The 19,467-nt window shown below is 41.8% G+C and overlaps 2 protein-coding genes across 2 annotated transcripts in view; both read right to left on the bottom strand.

The window, feature by feature from the left end:
• The window catches only part of LOC109968777 (microtubule-associated protein 2-like), a 55,900-nt gene extending 41,838 nt beyond the window's left edge, over nt 1-14,062 (bottom strand). The window contains exon 1 of the mRNA XM_020615284.1: nt 13,497-14,062. The gene's annotated coding sequence lies outside the window, so the exon portion shown is untranslated. The remainder of the gene's footprint in view (nt 1-13,496) is intronic.
• An 814-nt stretch (nt 14,063-14,876) lies between these two features.
• acadl (acyl-CoA dehydrogenase long chain) lies at nt 14,877-18,854 on the bottom strand. The gene is made up of 12 exons (XM_020615247.1): nt 18,698-18,854; nt 17,944-18,123; nt 17,708-17,845; nt 17,464-17,628; nt 17,314-17,380; nt 17,067-17,231; nt 16,830-16,931; nt 16,288-16,401; nt 15,917-16,044; nt 15,739-15,825; nt 15,268-15,357; nt 14,877-14,918 (listed from the first exon to the last, which is right to left on the bottom strand). Exons 1-12 carry the CDS (start codon nt 18,784-18,786, stop codon nt 14,915-14,917), a joined length of 1,329 nt encoding a protein of 442 aa, XP_020470903.1. The 5' UTR covers nt 18,787-18,854; the 3' UTR covers nt 14,877-14,914.
• Nucleotides 18,855-19,467: the final 613 nt, after the last annotated feature.

Here is a 19,467-nt window from a genome sequence, read left to right as displayed (position 1 = left end):
GCCATCAGGTCCAGCAGCCTTCCTCGGATTCACAGACCTCAGCGTGCGCCTCACCTCATACTCCTCCACCCTGTGGGAGGGGCCGCTGTGGGCTGGTAGCTGTGATACGGCTGTCTCTGGTGGCTCCACCTCAAAACGGGCAAAGAAGAGGTTCAATTCCTCTGCCAGTGAAGGGTCCCCGTCGACAGCAGCGAGGTTTGATCTATGATTGGTTAAGTGCTGTATCCCTTGCCACACCTGCCGCGTGTTATGTGTCCTAATATTATCCTCAATCCTCTGCTTGTAATGCAGTTTGCCCCGCCGGATATCTCTCCTTAGATTAGCTCTGGCAAAGCTGTATGAATTCATATCGCCAGACCTAAAGGCTATATTCCTCTCCCGTAACAATCGTCGAACCTCTCTAGTCATCCAGGGTTTTTGGTTGAAATAAACCCGGATGCGCTCGCTTATTCACAGTAACAGAATCTATGCAATATTTAATATAGCATAGGACTGCCACTGTATGCTCCTCCAGGTCTGGATGGTCAAAAATGTCCCAATTGGTTCTCTCAAAACAGTCTTGCAGCTGATGAGAGGCACCCACGGGCCAAATTTTGACAGGCATTATTTTGGTAGGAGCCTGTTTCCTGAGGGGGGTATATGCTGGTGCTAAAAGCAGAGACATATGGTCTGACTGGCCCAGATGTGAGAGCTGCATAGCTCTGTAGCCATGTTTTATATTAGAATAGACCTTGTCTAATATCCTATCTCCTCTGGTGGCACATTTCACATGCTGATAAAGTTTAGGCAGCACAGTTTTTAACTCAGCATGATTACGGCAATAATATGCACAGCCTCGGGATACTTATCTTGGCTGCTGCTAATCATGCTATGCAAAAGTCCCAGTGCCAAGTTAGCACTAGCATCAGGTGGTATATACACAGCAGTTGCCATGACAGCAGTGACCTCTCTTGGAAGATAAATAGGTCTACATTTAACCGTCATATACTCCACATCCGGGGAGCAGTGACTGGCAACCATCTTCAAGTTGGTACACCAGTAATTATTCACATATATGCATAGTCCCCCTTTGCTCTTACCAGAGTCCCCATTCCTGTCATGACGATGTACAGTGTGGCCTACTAGCTCGATAGCCGCATCCGGTATAGATGAATCAAGCCAAAACATAACAAAACAGTCCGTGATCAGCCTGTTCAGTGCCACCTGAAGCTCTAGTTCAGCCATCTTGTTACCGAGGGAGCGTACGTTGGCAAGAAAAATGCTAGGGAGCGGTGGCTTGTTTTGGCTCTTGCGCAGCTTCACCAATACGCCAGCCCGACAGCCCCGCTTTTGCCTCCTTTAATCCCAATAACATGTTCAAGTCTCTGCAGTAAGATGCTGTGATCAATGGCCTCAAAAGCAGCACTGAGATCTAAGAAGACAAGTATGGAGACAAGTCCTTTGTCCGAGGCTAGGAGAAGATCATTGGTGACTTTCACCAATGCGGTTTCTGTACTATGATGGACTCTAAATCCTGACTGAAAATCCTCAAACAAATCATTCTTGTGCAAGTGGTCACATAACTGCTTTGCAACAGCTTTTTCAAGGATTTTGGAAATAAATGGGCGATTGGATATTGGTCTATAATTAGCTAGGACACCTGGGTCAAGAGTAGGCTTTTTGAGTAGAGGTTTAATTACTGCAAGTTTAAAAGCCTGTGGAACATAACCTGTTAATAGAGAGAGGTTAATCAGATCTAGTATGGATGTGTTGATTAGGGGAAAGATGTCTTTGAGCAGCCTGGTCGGGATGGGGTCCAGGAGCCATGTTGATGATTTAGATGAAGCAATTGTTGAGGTCAACTCAGAGAGATCTATAGGGGAGAAGTAGTCCAAGTATAAATGAGGTCTTACAGATGTTTCTAAAGCCATTGTAGTAGATGGCACATCTGCGAGAGCTGTGGGAGTGGTCCGACCAATTTTTTCTCTAATAGTTGTGATTTTATTTGTAAAGAAGCTCATGAAGTCATTGCTGCTGAGATCTAAGGGAATGTTAAGCTCAACAGCACTGTGGCTCTTTGTCAGCCTGGCTACAGTGCTGAAAAGAAACCTGGGGTTGTTCTTATTTTCCTCTATCAGTGATGAGTAAAATGCGGTTCTGGCACTATGAAGGGCTTTCTTATATGTTATTAAACTTTCTTTCCAGGCTGTGAAAAACTCTTCTGACTTAGTGGAGCGCCACCTCCTTTCCATTTTTCGTGATGCCTGCTTTAGGGAGCAGAGCTGCGAGCTGTACCACGGGGCTAGCCTCCTCTGTATCACTACCTTCTTTTTCAGAGGGGCAATGGTATCAAGTGTATTACACATGGAGGCTGCAGTACTATCAACAAGATTAACGATTTGTCGACAAACACATCTCAGAGTTGGAGTCAACAGTTGTCGAGCCTTATGGGGCAACAATGCCATTCAGCAACTGCATGGGAAACCGCTTTGTCAGTAAAGCATCCAAAAGAGGCACACTGTCACTTTTCCCTCATCCAGCTTCCACATAAAAATGAGTTTTAGCAGGAGACTTGGGAATAGAGATGATGTTGGTTTTTGGCTGCACTGTCTAAAAAAAAAACTAGATGCACCACGCTTATGATAAATGCATAACAAAGCATTATGTTTGACACCTATTTTTGTTCAACTGCTACTACAACTAAACTCAAAACACTATACAAGTGTTTTACAGGCATGAACTAGTCCCTAAATATCACATTACTTGTTAGTATTCCCATTAGACAAACATTATCAGGCCATCGCCATTTTTCACTGAACTCTAATTATTTTTTTTTTCAATATTTTCATTGATTTAACTAGGCGAAAGAAATGAACGATAGGACTGCAGGCAAAAAATTAACAACATTATGCTCCAAAAAGATAAGTGGTGCTGACAGTTTCTGAATAAGTGGTAATGTTGTGGACACAATGTAACATATCACTCAACTCAAACAGGCTGCCTTATAAACTGCATTTTCATAGCAACGACTGACATCAACATCTGCAATATCTCTGAATGTTTCCTCTCTCAACAGGAAGCTGTGCTTTCACCTTGAGGTACTCTAAGAGCAAGCTATTAGTGTAAGTGATACAGCAATATTGTGGTTAGAGAGAGAGGTGAGAGCAGGGGAATAATAAACAGGAGCAGGCCCTTAAGAGCTCAGAAGTGGGCAGATGAAGGAGGTCAGGGGTTTGTTGCCTGAGAATCTCTTGCCAGTTTCCATTAACAAAAGAGAATGGGGGGAAGAATTAAGCTGGATTTATTAAGCATAAAGAGAAGAACAACATCCCAGGTATAAAGCACTGCCATGGAGTTCATGGTGGTGAAGCAATAATGACTTCCTGCACTTGAGGGAACAAAGGTGAGGTCATTCTTCATCAACTTCTTGGACATTTACAGTACATGCTGGGAGCCAACTGTAGCTCAGGACACTTTTCTCTGATTACTGACGTGGCCTCTGTCAGGTCAGATTTGCCACTGTGCTACATAATAAAACATGAAAACTGATCTTGTTCACGCCACTGTGACTGTCTCTTGGGAAATCATTAAAATCAAGATAATCAATCACTTAAAGTCATAAAAAACATCTTGGTACTGAAGAACTTGGCAAACGTTACTGTACCAAATCCAACCAGTCTACAAAGCACAGTTTAATCTTGTGAATATTATATTGCCAAGTTGGGGATGCTGTGTGGGCAACAGGTTTCTCTGGGGTTCTGGAGGCTGCTGCAATCAGAGTATTTTGTCTCCATGACACTGAGATGAGTCATTATGACTACAGCTCCATCAGGAAACAAAGTTAAATGAAGAATGTGGACCCAAGGACCGTGATGGTGAAGCTCTTTATCGGCACAGATGAGAGGTATGAATGAAAAGTTCGATACACTAAGTACAATATGATACGTTCTAGAGTATTTTCACTTTTTAAAAAAAACCTGTTATTATTAATCTGCATGCGTCTCGAACCTCTCTAAATCAGATTGTCTGACAAAAATAAAATGAAATTTATCAGTACGGGACTGGAATGTGGAGACATTTACAAAGTATATGCCTACAATTCAAAAAATAAATATTCACGTAATGTCTGTAGGTTAACATGGGTGCATATGATTACTTCTGTTTCAACCACAAAACCTCATATTTCAAGCAAATAGTTGAACATTTGACAAATATATAAACTTATCTATTGAATTCAAATGACTATCAGCTAACTGTTTCAGCACTAGGTGCATGCAAATGGAATGAAGAAACATAGAGCCAGCTGGAAATAGTCACATTTATAAAATAAAGTGAAGAGGGCAGCCTTTTGCATCAACCTGGGCTGAAGTCTGAAGTTCCCCTATCAGCCTAGTTATCTATTATTCATGCCCACAGAGAGCGATGACACAGCCAGAGTGACAGACAGACAAACAAAGAGATTCCTGGTGTTTGTAAGTTCATCTGTCAGAAAGGAACAGTGAGAAGCACTGGTGGCGGCACATCATCAGTATTCATGCTCCCATCACCATCGCCAGCTCTGCAGCAGACTGATACCGTCTACAATCCAACTGACTGGCTGTCACTTTGGCTTTATACAACCGGATACACATATGTAAACACACACAGAGGCAGGAATCACACACAAAAGTGAGCCACATGCACACACAGCCACATGTCAACACAATGAGGCAGGGCAGATCAAGCTTTGTGTTTTCATTACTCAGATGTGAACGTAGATTAAAGTGTCTCGAATCTCCAGCTTCATGCCTTTGTGGTTTAGATCACAACTGGTTCGCATGTCTGTTGTCGGGATGCCGCCGCCCAGCACAGGAAATAGCTGGGCTTGAGAACATATGAGCTACTGCGATAAAGTGTCTCCTAGTCTGAAATGCATGGAGCTGTACTAAATTAGTGGTGAGAATATGGAGTGATATAAGCTGGTGGGAGCGGGAGTCTAGGCATCAGCAGTCTGAAGGGTTTACTTTCCTGTTCGTATCAGCTCTCTGCTGAGTTTTTATCTGATCTGCGGTGGGAAAAGCATAAAAGGAGTTAGTGTAGCATGTGAACACTGGTCCCTGAAGTCCTGTTTGTCATAGCTGCAATCAGGGAAGGAGTGCTTTCATTGTTGGGTTATTTACACTTTTCTTGACATTGTTTCTTAAATTTGTAATCTAAGAAATGGCCCATATGCACATCATTCTCAAATTATCTTTTCAGAACTGCACACGCATTTTTATGACAGCAGGCTTTTGCTCAAACTTCCACTAAGGGAATTCAAAGCAGGGAAAAACTCTTTTCCCCCTGTGGACATGGTCGCATGGCTCTTGGTATGAACATGTCTGTTCACACCATACTGTGGCCTGAAGAAGAGTTCTATAGGAGCACTGCATCCTTAAGTCTGCCTGAAAACTTAAAAATTGACTGGCATGTGATATAGAGCAGAACAGGACCTGAAATGATCTGCTTAGTAGCAAAAAGGGCTTCATTTTCTCTAGCAAAGTAGTTGGCTATGTTGCCAAATCTACAAAGTATGGAAGCCACATTTATGCAAATCTACAACTAAATACACATTTTGTGATGCATACAGCTATTTCATTGCATATTTGTTTGAACTATAGACACACTTTCACTTTATCCAGGACAGGATCCATTTTAAAATACACTAAACAGGGCATATAATATTCAAGCAAGAACGGAACACTAAATACAGGTTACAAGCATGCAGAAAACCTTCCCACTGAGACAGCTAAAATAGACTTTATTATGTCATCCTGGAGCTGAAAATCTAAGCAGAGTCCCACACACACACCAGTTGATGTGCAGCCACCCAAAGAGAAAGAAAGAAAGCAAGCCTGAGATGAATTCCCACTCCAACAAGTGGGAGACAAAGTCCAACAATTTTGGAGTTCGATGTAAATCAGGTGTGCTTCATGTCATCTGCTAGGAGACTGGTAATTTTGAACATCCCATGACGTTGCACCAGCAGTAATTAACTCATCTGCCCAAAAGTCTCTTTGGCCAGGCTAAGTGAGAGGTCATGCAGAACAAGAGGTCTATTATGCTAGGGTCCATTGCCTCTGAATAAAGGGGGTAAGTTCTTTAGTTCAGTTTGAACCCCCTCTATGGATTACCCCAGTGTGTAGGGGTAAGGGATAGAAAGGGACTGGGATTAGGGTTCTGTGTCCCTTGATTAGGGCGCAGAGGTGGCATTTAGCCTGGCAGCTACTCAGCCCAAAAGGAGCTCCCAACCCATAGTGGCCAAAGACAAGGAGGCATCAAGAGCAGCCTCTCTCTAAAGCAGAAAGCAGATGGTGGACAATTAGCATAATGTGAGCATGCAGATCCACGGGGGGTCTCTCCCTCCTGCTTCCCCACAGGGAACAGGTGAGCAGAGGAAACAAAGGCTTGGGAAGGACAAAATCCATAAATGGTGACCCACAGCATGCAAACAGAGGAAGTGGGAAAAGCTGGTGGCTTTGAACAGTAGTGATTTTACAAGAGACTCAGCTAATTACAGACTCTTGCTCAGAATATGCCACTCAGCTATTTTTGCTACAGTCTCTCTATATGTTTTGTGCTAAGCAGCAGCATGCAAAACCTAAAGCTAATAAAACACAAAAGCAAGCCTGTATAGACAGTAGTGGTAGATGGTAGGCAGGCTTAATGCTGCTGTAGATATGACAGCAACAGAGATTACATCAGGATCCATAGCAGGTGATAGGGTTTTGAACTTCAAGCTGCCATGTTTGAACTCCTACTACAGCCATAAAAGCATGCTGGTACCAACAATGACTTGCATTTGTGCTGCAGAGGTTTCCAACATCCACAATCAAAAAATCCTCGCACCACAATTTTACACTTCATGGTTTTCTTACCGGACACAGGAAATGCTTTCTAGAAAGCCTATTAAGCATGATTTACACACAAGGAACACAAAAATGGTGAAGGCAAGGCAGACTTACTGTACAGGACTGTATTCTACAACATCATATTTTATGATCTACAAACGATGAGCACAGAGGGATTTTGCTCTGTGCTGGGGTAAAATGTTGGCTCCCAGACTTCATCAGAGAAAATGCCAGGCAGTTTAGACGGAAAGGTAAAACACACAAGACGGGTCTGCTGTTCCTATGAGACCAAGAACCTGAGCAGATTTTGCTGAACCATCACTAAACCTTATACAAAGAACCTGGAACATTAAAGTTCATGTATGATACAAATTCCGGGAGACGTTGCATGATTGAAATAATAGATCATTCATTAGAGAAAGTAACTTTGGTAGCTTTCTTGCAAGTTAATTGCTATTTGCAACAGTAAGTTTCTTTGACTGCTTTACAGTAATGTAGAGAAACAAACTACAAAGTGTGTCATGGTTTTGAAATGTAATTCAACATTAATTTGACAGAAAACCAATCTAATTAATTAAGTTTTTCTCCAACAGCATGTTTATTCCACACAGTTTACATACATACTTGCCTTGGATGTTGATCATTTAGTTTAGTGCATTTCTTCAGAGGCCATACAAACATTGATCTTATACTACTGTATGACATCAAATAAAATAGTCCAAAGTCTTACCTCTCTAACATCATGCTTATGCCTTTATATCTGCATACAGTTAAATACTAACAAAAACAGAAACACACACACACACACACACACACACACAACGCTACAGATCAGACAAACACACACAGGCATACCACATAAGAATCTTGTGAGCTCAAGTTCTTCAGCCACTGTCAGCATTTAAAAGGACCAGCCATACTGGGTCAGTCGCATCCACAAGTACAAATCTCTTCATAAGAAAAAACCCTGTCACAGAGCTCTTTGTGGCAGTGAACAACACGTTCTTTCCCCAGAGGCCATTCACAAACATCTGTTGATGTTTCAATATAAAGCTCCTCCTTCTTCTACTTCCAGGATTTACATTCTTTGATTTAATGAGGTGACCTGAGGTGGTCACATCTCCCATCCTACTTACATGTTACAGTCCCTTGGGGATACATGCCCTGTCGTACACATTCAGCAATTCTGTCTCTGTCACTGAATCAAAACAGTAGGTCCTTGAATGCTCTGACTAGCTGGCATGAAACAGAGGAAGCGGAATGAATTTCAAATGGAAACAAACATGGGAGAGATTTCCTATTCTTACTCTCTTTAGTCCTCTGATGTGACAGTGCACAGCACAAACAATAATCACTATTGTGACACCAATCAGAGGAGTGCAATGTGTGTAGTACCATCAAAGGTTCTGTCCTAATCAGGGGATTCCTGGGTCAAAAGGAAAGGAAAAACAAGGTGGAGAGAACCAAAAATGTGAGAATGCTGTTTTTGAGGCTTCTGTCTGTATCCTGTTACTACAGAGTGAGGCAGAGCAACACAGAGTGTCTACACACTGGCACTCAAAAGGCTCACTCCCTTGAGGGGCTTGTTTCCATGGCAGGGGTTGCTGTGGTGAGAGGGGCCCTTGATGGTCCCATTGGGTCAGTAGGCACAGTCAGTGCTTCACAACAATGCAGACAGTCCGGGTAGGGGGATACTTGTGAGTGTGAGACCCACTACAGTCTACTATGAGGAAGTGTTTATACATAAGAAAGGGGAGTTTGTTCATTGTGCATTTGCTCATTTTTGTGTCTCTTCATCTTCCTCTGCCTATTACATGCCTTACAGATGTTAGATTTGCTAGCAAGTCCCTCCTCAGACAATTTTGTGTCATTTCCTATAAAAACCCTTTATGGAAGTTGGCCAGGAGATCCACTGCACACACTGAGTTGCTCTGTTGCTGCAGTCCAGTTAAAAACAAGCCTACTGCACATGCTGTGCATCTGTTTCTATGGTTCACACTGGTTTTACAGAGCTCCTGTGTGTGAAGTTCCTGAACTTGGGGTTTCTATTCATCCCAAATACAACCCTGACAAGCAGATGTGCAGAGGCACAGAGATGGACACTTACAAGCATCCACACACTAACACAGTTAAGATGTTCTGGTTTAGTTTAGCTTCAGGCCCTGGGAAGCAGTTTACCCTGAATCCGTGGAGACTTATTTCCATGAAATTACATTCCAACATTTCTCCCTTAAGGGATCAACTGAAAAACACATTCATACTGAGATGAGACTGTGAAAAAAAGGTTCATAAAAGCATGAAGAAACCTGAGCGAGTCTGAATGTTCTAACAATACATGTATAACAATGACACTCATTCATTCCATGAGTACACCTCTCCCAATATATCAGCCTGTAACAATTGCCGTTCTGCTGTTTGCAAAAGAATGCAGAGAAAACAGTCTAGCTGTTTAGCTTAAACATCTGGAAAGCATAAAGTCTTAGCACTACTTAGCTTAGCCTCTATGCTAGGCTAACAGGAGGTCCGTGGCCCATTCAGGAAGAAGCTAAGGCTCATTAGCAGTCTCTTCCCACTAGCAGCCCTCATCAAAGTCCAAAATATCTGACCAGCAGTTTTGCATGTAAATGACTAGAAACTGTAGTCCATCACTCAGGCTGCCACTAAATCTTAAACTAGTTTTGGCTCTGATGGACAAGTGTAAAATAAACAGCAAATTAAATGACTTTTTTTTCCCTCATGCATTTTCTGCAGATTGTACAAGCTCTCAAGTTCAAAAACTTGACTCATGGAAACAAAACTGACTGTGGCTGTTGTGTTAGATGTCAGGAAACAACACAGGATCATTCTACTTTATGGATTCCAGGCATTTTCTACATCTTTCTCACTCAATACTGTATGAAAACTGTAATCATTTTGCACAACAGTCTCCATAGTTATCAAACTGCATTGACCTGTTTTTCTGCAAAGATTTTTTCTTCTCTTATTCTGAAAGAATCCTCATTAAAAAAAGAAAAGGAAAAGAAAATGAAATTTCATTTGCATGTTTAACTGCAATGCCAGTAAAATCCAGACAAGCTTTAGAGTTTTGCTAACATGAAAACAGCTGCATGACCAAGCCAGCTAAATATAAGAGACAGTACCATAATATTAATCAGAATGTCGACAGTACAGTCACATGCAGTCTCCTGTGCCAATCAGGGGTGTGAAACCTAAAACAGCTACTGTATATGTCATGATCCCAATAAGAAAGACACACAAACCTCCTGTAATAGTTGTGTGTGAAATTCTCGGCTTGGCACGCGTCGTCAGGCACTTGTCCACAAAAACCGATCTAAATAAAGAAAGTTTTCAGAAGAAGGAAATCACTTTGAGGCACATGGATCAACATGGAGTGGATTTGCTGTACTCAAGCCAAACCAGCCTGTACAAACTGAGCCACTCTGGCAGGCAGGTTATATTTGTTGTCTCTCAGAAATAAACTCCTTTCCTCCACACTCTTGGTCTTCAACAGCCTCCTCTATACAACCTGCTATTGTCACAATGACCTCATGGATTAGCTAACATGGTTACAAGACAAAATCAGAAGCAAGAGAAAGAGAATATTATAAATACCAATATGTGAAGGACTTTGGTATTGAATGTAAGAATGCCCTGCATCAGTGCCCTCTGAATGAAGAAATGAAATCTGACACTGGCTGTCGGGGTTTGTTTGGGAGACTGGCTGCTAGTCAGCTGAAGATGGAGCTCTGGTACAAAGGCGAGCAGTGTGGATGAGTGAGTAAAGAAACTGTCCTGTACTGAGGAGGTGACATGATGGAACTCATGTATTTAACAAACCCTTTAAAACTAACCTCGACAAGAAAGGTCTGCTCAAAAACAATGAGCTTAAAGAATCTCTCTAGACATCTCATGGACAACTGAGACCTAAAGGTTTTCATTTTAACAGCTGTGTCAACTACTGTACATCTGGACTGCAGATTGTACAAGCTGCTTGATCATGATATGTCCATCCCAAGTCATCAAATAAGAATACACACTGAGAGAGCTCTGGATAATCTTGGTGAATATATGATGGCAATACAACACCACCCTCAAAATTTTAATTACCACTCCTTAATTTACTCCTATGCCCACCAACAAAGTTCTAGGTGCCTGTTTGCCAAGAAGGTGGGTGTGTCTTGGAGTCTTCTTCATATGCAGGTCAGTAGGTCATTTGGTTCCTCTGACATGTGAATTAGATTAGGTCCCTGGAACAGCCAAGACTTAATCAAGTACAAGCACAGTTCTGCCAGGTCCCATTAGACACCTGAAGTACAAAAACCTCAGTTGGGAGCAGCAGTGGGCGACAGACACACCCTGAGTCCTCACACACCTGTGACACTGGCACTCTATGGTGCTGAGTTCATCTACTTCACTAACACTAAACAAGAAAACACACACAAAATAGATCTGCATTGTCACTTAAATACCTCCAAAGCCCATCATGACACACATTAAACCAAACACTCTCCTTCAAAAACATCAAAGTCAATCCATCTTGCATCAATCCACAAACAAATCCAGAAACTGATTCTTATTCCAAACGTTGTTCCAGTACAGTTCAGTTATAAACAAGCACCAGCCAAGATGGCATCTTACTTTCAATGGATCACAGCGTGGTTTTGGGGCTTTGGGGCTTTGATGGTACACCTAACCAGAACTGACGCTGGGAAATATACTTAACGTTCCCATGTGGTGCAAGAAGGCAGATTGGATTTCTTGGTGGTTGGAAAAGCAAGAAGTGGCTAAATGTATCACACACACACACACACACACTCAAAATTCAAATTTGAGTCTTATTTTCATAGCTTATGCAAGTACACCCACACACATACACACACAAACCCAAGCTGTCCTGTCATGATTAAGGTCATTTCAATTACTCCACCTGTGATTAGACTCAGCCCAATCTGTCTTGACAGAGACTTCTCCTGACAGAATTAGGTGAAACTTTACACACATTGCAACTGTTCTAATGCACTTTGTCAATCTCCATTTGGTCGCCCAAGACGTTGAGGAAAGGAACTAATGTTCCCAGTTTGTGCCTAACCACTAAAACCACACTAAATTATATATGAATTATATATGAATACATTTTATGTGTGGTTAGATATTTTTCCTTCTGCCCATTCTTTGTGTGCCAGATTAATTAGCACCCATTAAGCACAAAGTGCTGGCATGATTAGCATTAAATAAATACAAATCAGAATTACACTGCTTTTTAAGTGTAGTAGAAATGATTTGCTTACCAGGTATTGTTTATGGATTACAGTCCCTGGCACATGATGATTTCTGCTACTGCCTGTTGAAACTACAGTAATGTTGTCACTACTGTCTGTGAAACCCTGGAAGTATATACATGTTCTCTTCATTCATGTTAGTACAACAAATTCCTGGACATTTATTGTATTTAATCTTCTCCGTACTCTAACTGAGTCTCGGGTTGCTACATCTCAAACCAAGAACAAAGTTGCATGAACTGTAAGGTCAGTGAAGAAAGTTTAAGCAGACCACATTGACTTGGAATGAACACCAAATCCAACATCACCAGCATGTAAAGGTACTGTTTTCAATACATATCTTGTCCATAACTAGGGGCTTAATGAGACAGCAACAGGAATGTGCAAATACAGAAACCAGAGTGTAGTTATTCCCTTTCAGAACGGGTTATTTTCACATCCAGATGTGGGAAACCAACTGTTATTTTATCTCCTCTGCATGTGGAGGCTGAGAATACATGGAAATGGGCTAGATTTGAAATAGGTCCATGCTTGAAGACATTACATCCCATCAAGGCAGGGCTCCATTATAGTCACTAGACAAGGAAAATCAGGTTTTGATAATTGGGTGGCTCACTGCTGACACAGCACTCCTATACAAGGTTCCCGCTAAACTAAACAAATATTAAAAATGCATGTGTTCTTGAAGCCATGCCACCTTTTTGCTGATGCAAGGTGGTAATGCCTGCAAAGGCAAGAGATTGTGGCCAGACAAGGAGCCAGCTATAAGCTGGGCTACTCCCATCCACAATACATGACAATGGTTAAGACATCTGCCAAAATACCCGCACCGAGATTAAAGTAATTATAAAAGCCTGCACTTATATCAGTTAAATAAACTGTCAGTTTCATAGGCGAGTCTGTTGCACTGCAGTGGAAAGACGGGATAGCCCGTTTCAGCACCATACAGGCGCGGACCAGAACAAAAGGCTCAGGGTGCAGCAGCGGAGACGCACCAGGGCGCAGTAAGGCAGCGGCAAATACCGAGAATAAAACACAATCTAAATCATCATTCCACATGATTAAGCCCTGATTTTTAATGTCAAATCTTTAAGTTACAACCGAGATATTAATACATTCAGCTTATTCATATCTCTTCATTCATACACATAACTGCACATTACACCATAACGCGCTCAATCACAACAGCTGAGAATTAGTGGACAGCAATATGCCAACATTAATATAGGCACACTTTTGACTTCACTGGAAACTTTCATAGCAGCTCCTGTTGGCCTAAAATTGCCATAACTCTACATTCATTCTAATTAGAGCGATTAGAAAGCCTCATTTCCCCAGTAAATGACCAACAAACTGCTCAAATTCTTACCTGGATGTTTAGGTTGCGGAGCGGCACTAATACCCTGGTGTCTGAGGGAGCAGTAGTGACAATGAGCACAGTATGGGGCCCTCTGATCCCTCCCATTGCAAATTAAGCTACCGTAAATGCAGAAATACGGGCGCAAGGGGATACTGGGGCTGCAATAAACATGGCAGGCAGTCTCTCATTATGATTAAGAGATAGCTGGGCATCTTTGGAGTGCACATATGCAACAAATGCATGCACTTAAACAAAGAAAAAAACACCAAATTTGTGATTGAGTCACAGTGACATAAAGCCAGATGAAAAACCGCACTAGTGCAAAGTGCTAACATGAAAACAGCTTTCATCCTGAAAGTGGGTTTGCATCAACATGCTTTGCAGAAAGGGAAGGCAGTCTGTGTACAGAGCTGAAGCATCGGGGTGTGGCTGTTGCTAAGGAAAGATGGAGATGGAGAAGGAGAGGAAACAGCGGGGGGGGAGAAGGGGGATATCGTGGATGTGATGTTAACGGTAAAGAGAGAAGGAGGGGCGGGAAAACGAAGAAGAGTACAGGGAAAAGGTGGAAATACAAGCAGGATCTGTGTGTGTGTGTGTGTGTGTGTGGGGGGGGAATGCACCAGAAAACAGCTGCACTTTTGAGGCGTGATGGGGAGACTGTCTGGTTCCTCTCCCTGCTCCACTGATGTGGGCTTTTTGGGGGACTTTCAGCACAAAACGGTCACATTAATGTAGAATTTATTTACAGAATCATGTACTAGAGTCAAAAGGGCACAAATACATGGTAACAAAAATGCCATCATTAAGATAAAAGATATTCTGTATGCTGTGTCATCATTCAGTTACATTCAACAATCAGTTTTTGCTTGTTACCATGCTGCAATAGAATCAACTCATTTGTCATTTCTCTACTGCCATCTACTGGTGGAAATAATACAGCACAGCCAAGATGCTGATGCTGTTTTACATGAATTTCTCTCTGAATAGAACATTTCAATTCAACATTTAAAACACATGGCTCTCAGTTACACCCCCAACTTGACCTACTCCTGAAATTAATCCTCACCCAAATCTGTACAGGTGAAGCAGTGAAAACAAATGATTAACTTATTAGTAATATCTGATTTACAAATGTTCAGCTTGGAACAAAGTTTTACTGACAGAACTATGTAGTGATTTTTTTAAAGTGTATTATTGAAGGATGCAGAAACTACAGATTTTCTTTCTATTCTGAACAAAACTGGCATGTAAAATATATTTATATAAAGTTTCAGTTTGAGTAAAAACACTTTTAATGGTGACAAAAAAGCATGTACTGTAGAAGGCCATCCACCAAGAGCCGGGGTCTGTCAGAGGTTTCTTCTGTTGCAGGGGGTTTTTCCTCCCCGCTGTCGCCAAGTGCTGCTCAGGGAGGATTTGTTGGGTTTTCATCTAAAATAATAATATTAAAGTCTAGACCTTACTTTGTAAAGTGTCCTGAGATGACTTTTGTTGTGATTTGGCGCTATACAAATAAAATAAAATAGAACTGAACAGAATAGATGTGATAAATGAAAGAAACGCTAAAACACAATGTATACTAAGCAACTAGATTGAGTCTAACTTTTGCTGAACAGTGGCCATGTGTTAGAAAACACCATTTCAGGATAATGCTAAATGCTAAAGCACCCTTCCAGACTTGTCACAGCTGGTCATGACTAAATTCATTCTTTAACCCCCCAAAAACAGCTGTGCAAACCAGTCCAGTGATCCTCCACCATCAAAACAACCAATGTCTCACTTCTGGCCGACAATGCTGCGGGCAATAAGCTCTTTCATGATCTCATTGGTGCCTCCATAAATGGGCTGAACACGGGAGTCCACAAACGCCCTGGAAAGACAAAACAAGTTGAAAACAATGTGGATTAAATGGCAGCATTGTCACATCTCAAGCACCGCGAAACCAGTATGCTAATGCATTACATGCACAGAGAGTGAAAACAAACTTATAGTGGTTTAAAGGTGACACAGACTTCACTCATACTGGTTTTGAGGTAAAACAGGGACTTCAGCAAGTTGATCACGGGGCAAATGGCAAAAACGCCACATTTCTGCAGCTTTGTGTTCTGCCTCATCTCAGCTGTGTAGAGACGAGTGTAGCCCTGCCTTCATGTAAACAGTGACTGTTTACATGCGAGGGGAAGCTCCAGGTTACAGCTTGCCAAGTCCCTGCAGTAGAAAAACACTATTTGTCAGATGATGTGAAACTTACTTTGCGATGGGGTATTCCCACATGTAGCCCCAGCCTCCGTGGAGCTGCAGGCACTGAGTGGCCACTTTGTTCTGGAGGTCAGTCGCCCTAAAGAAAAGATGAAGGCCGTTGGCACAAAGCAGGGACATGGCAGACTTTTGAGAAGCTGGTTCAAAATAAAAAAAAAAAGCATTCTCACCAAAACTTGGCCATGGAAGCCGTGGCGTGGTCCAGGCGTTTCTCTGCATGAACCTGAAGGCAGTTATCCAAGAAGGCACGGCCCACACAGATGTCAGTCTTCAGCTCTGCCAGTTTGTGCTGCACAGTCTGTGGGGGAAAATTAGATGCAATGAAAAGTATTCATCTAAAGAATAAATCAGATTCTAAGGCCTTGGCAGCAAATGCTAAACAGTAACATTAGGAAGAAGAGAACAAATAAAAAGCAGAATAAGTCTGGAAGCCAAACGTTTAACATGAAAATCTGATAATGCTGGCTGTTGGTCACAGATATAAAAGTAATTTACAGTAGTTTAAAAGCACATAAAACATGCAAAACTTTGTTATATAGACCTGTAGGTGAGCCACTGTCTTGCCAAACACCTTCCTCTGCAGCACATAGTTCCTGGTTTCCTCAAACATGAACTCACAGCTCGCTATGGCCATGTCAGCAATCAAAAGACGCTCCTATTCCAAAACACAGTAAGATGAGACAATTAGCATCCCAGCAACAGCATCCCATCACAAACTGGTGCCAATAAGACTTGCCGAATTATCTATTAACAGTCCTTTTTGCAGTGAATCCATGGATGCACAGGCTACTATCACTAGATTATGTTAATAGTGATGGTAGTTTTTAAAAAAGAAGATTCTCAGTCAGTCAGGTTCTGTTAGAAGGCAGTACAGGTATTCACAGTAGACACCTGAAATATATCTTCAGTGGAGGGCACGCTGAATCGGTGGAGCACATCAGTGTTCGTGTGACTGAGATATGACTCAGAAGAGGTGGGATTTTTTTTTTAATGCTATCTGCAGCACTCTGGCACTAAGAGTGACTGAGATGAATAAATAGCTTTTTAGTAACTCAATTCAATATTTTCCCATGTCCCTTTCACCTGTGCCAGTTCATTCATCAGGTAGTAGAAACCCTTGTTGACTTCCCCCAAGAGAGCGTCAGCTGGGAGCCGGACATCCTCAAAAAACAGTTCAGCTGTGTCCTTTGTAAGAAGAAAAAATGACAGTGAGAGGACAGAATTACAGTGACCTGACATCAAAATTGTGCTTGCCTTCTGTTGAGATGGTCAAAGATAGATGGAAATGCTATGTGCCCTAAAGCACTAAAGCTCAGGTACCTGAGCCTTCAGACCAATCTTCTCCAACTTGCGTCCCTTCTGGAAGCCCTTCATGCCGTCTTCCACCAGGAACAGACTGATGCCGTGTGCAGCTGTTTTTGCCTCACGGTTGGTCACGGTCACTACCACCACCAGGTCGGACAGCCAACCATTTGTGATAAACACCTGGAGAATTGAGACAGAAAAGAGTTCAAGCCGAGGTTGAGATGCAAGTGATGTGAATGTTGCTGCCATCATGACTCAGCACCTTGTTGCCACTGAGGATCCAGTCACTGCCATCCCTCTTGGCGTACGTCCTGACACCCTGCAGATCGCTGAAAAAGTAAATGAGATGGTTCATCAAAGCTTCACCACATTAGTGCTGTGCGTGCTGATTTCTCTCCAACCAAGTCCTGACCTGCCTGCTCCTGGCTCTGTCATGGCAATAGCACCAATGCATTTCCCAGCAGTCATCTTGGGGATGAAGCGTTCAATCTGCTCCTTGCTACCATAGTTGACAATGTAGGGCATAACGATGTCTGAGTGCAAGGCAAACCCCGGGCCTGAACAGTTACAGTACATTCTGGAAGACAAAAACAAACTCTAATTTAAAAAGATATGATCAGGTGTGACTAACTGTGGTTTACATTTCAAGACCTTACTGCTCCTCCCACACGACAGCCGCAGAAAACAGGTCTCCTCCAACACCACCGTGCTCTTCTGGTATCATTACTCCCAGCAGGCCTTGCTCACCAGCCTTCTCCCACACTTCCCTGCTTACCTGGCCTGCCTTCTCCCACCTGCAACAAAGAAAAATGATTTTATGGTTGAGTAGTGAATTTGTGGTGTGTCGTTGTAGTTGTGTACTTGGCTATGCAACAAGAAAGATTTGACCTACTCCTTGTGGTGTGGAACCACTTCCTCTTGAAAGAAGCGCCGGACATTTTGCCTGAAGAGATCATAGTCCTCATTGAAGATCCGGCGGGTCCCAATGTCCATCAGGGTCTTGGCACTGGAGGTCTCTGGGCGGACTGAGAGGACAGACTGCTTGAACTGCTGGGATCTGTCATACTGCAGCCTGGGAAAAACGACAGAAATTTATACTTTCTTTTTTTTTTTTTTAGCTGGAAAGTGGTTGATTGCAAACCATGGATGTTTTATTAGAAAGCTTTCTAATGACACATCCATGTTGAAGAGCCATGACTATTTTGATAAAGTAGCAGGGGATTATGTATGTATGGCTTAAACTAACCTAACCATTCTTGAAATTGTCGAGCATTCTGCCACTTATTTTGCTGATTCATTATTTTCATCACACTGTCTTGGATTTTCAAATTAAACCTGCCTCTATACATATCCAGCAACAGATTAGTTGTCATGATAAGAGAAGTGTGTCAAAGGTTAACGCGACCCACTTCTACGGATATTACAGTCGACAAAAAACCTGCTTTTAAGGTGTATTTAAAACAACAACAACAACTAATATCATAAAATATATTTAATTAATCCAACAACCTGCAAGATGCACATGGAACGTTACAGATATTTAACAATGTCGTAGCGATTACCGAAACATATTCTCATAAGAAATAATAGACTACCTTAAAAGTGACAAACATTAAACTTATTTAGCGCATATATATATATGTTACCTGACAGGGGCCGCAGACAGCAACTGTCCCCGCAATAAAACATTCCTCAACCCCAAAAGATGAGGCTTCATAAACCTTCTAGTTAGCATAGTTGACAAGAGAGAGCAGCAAGCTAAGACCAGGCTGTGAATAGTAAAGATAGTTCACTTCGTTACTGACTCCCACGTCTGATTACAGAAGTACGTTTTTAACCATTACACATACTTTGTGTGACTTGGAAACATTCTTTTATTCTATAAATAAATATAAAGTATGACTTTGAAATAATTCAGCACTTATAAATTAGAGCAAGGTCTCACATAAAACAGCAGCAAAGTGAGACCTCTTATTTCTCCTCAGAGAGGAGCTTACTTCTACTAATCCCCGCAGGCGCACACTCGCTCAACGCTGCCACCTACTGGGTGGAATAAAACAAACATACGTATATGTGGTACCACTATTATTAACAAAAAATCTAAAATGTATACATGAATAAAGCTGGTTCAGGAAATAGCATATATGGAAATGTTTTGATCTTGAAATGTGTTGCTATTCTGGCAAAAGTAGAGATTCAATAAGTAATATAATAAAAAAATATTTTTCATGAACTATTTTATGAGGATTTTTAAGTTCTCAAGCAACCAATTAATTAATCAAATGTATAAGTTGAGCATGATCATGTTGTTATAGCAGTTACATGTCACAAGGAAACATTTCTCAGCTCCAAAATGTTTTTGTTAAATACACCCTTTGTGCTGAATTAAATGTATATATATATATATATATATATA

The sequence above is a fragment of the Monopterus albus genome, unplaced genomic scaffold (genome assembly GCF_001952655.1).
Source record: "Monopterus albus unplaced genomic scaffold, M_albus_1.0 scaffold161.1, whole genome shotgun sequence".
NCBI lineage: Eukaryota > Metazoa > Chordata > Actinopteri > Synbranchiformes > Synbranchidae > Monopterus > Monopterus albus.
The sequence above is the reverse complement of the archived record's forward strand: the minus strand, read 5'-3'. Positions and strand labels throughout refer to the sequence as shown.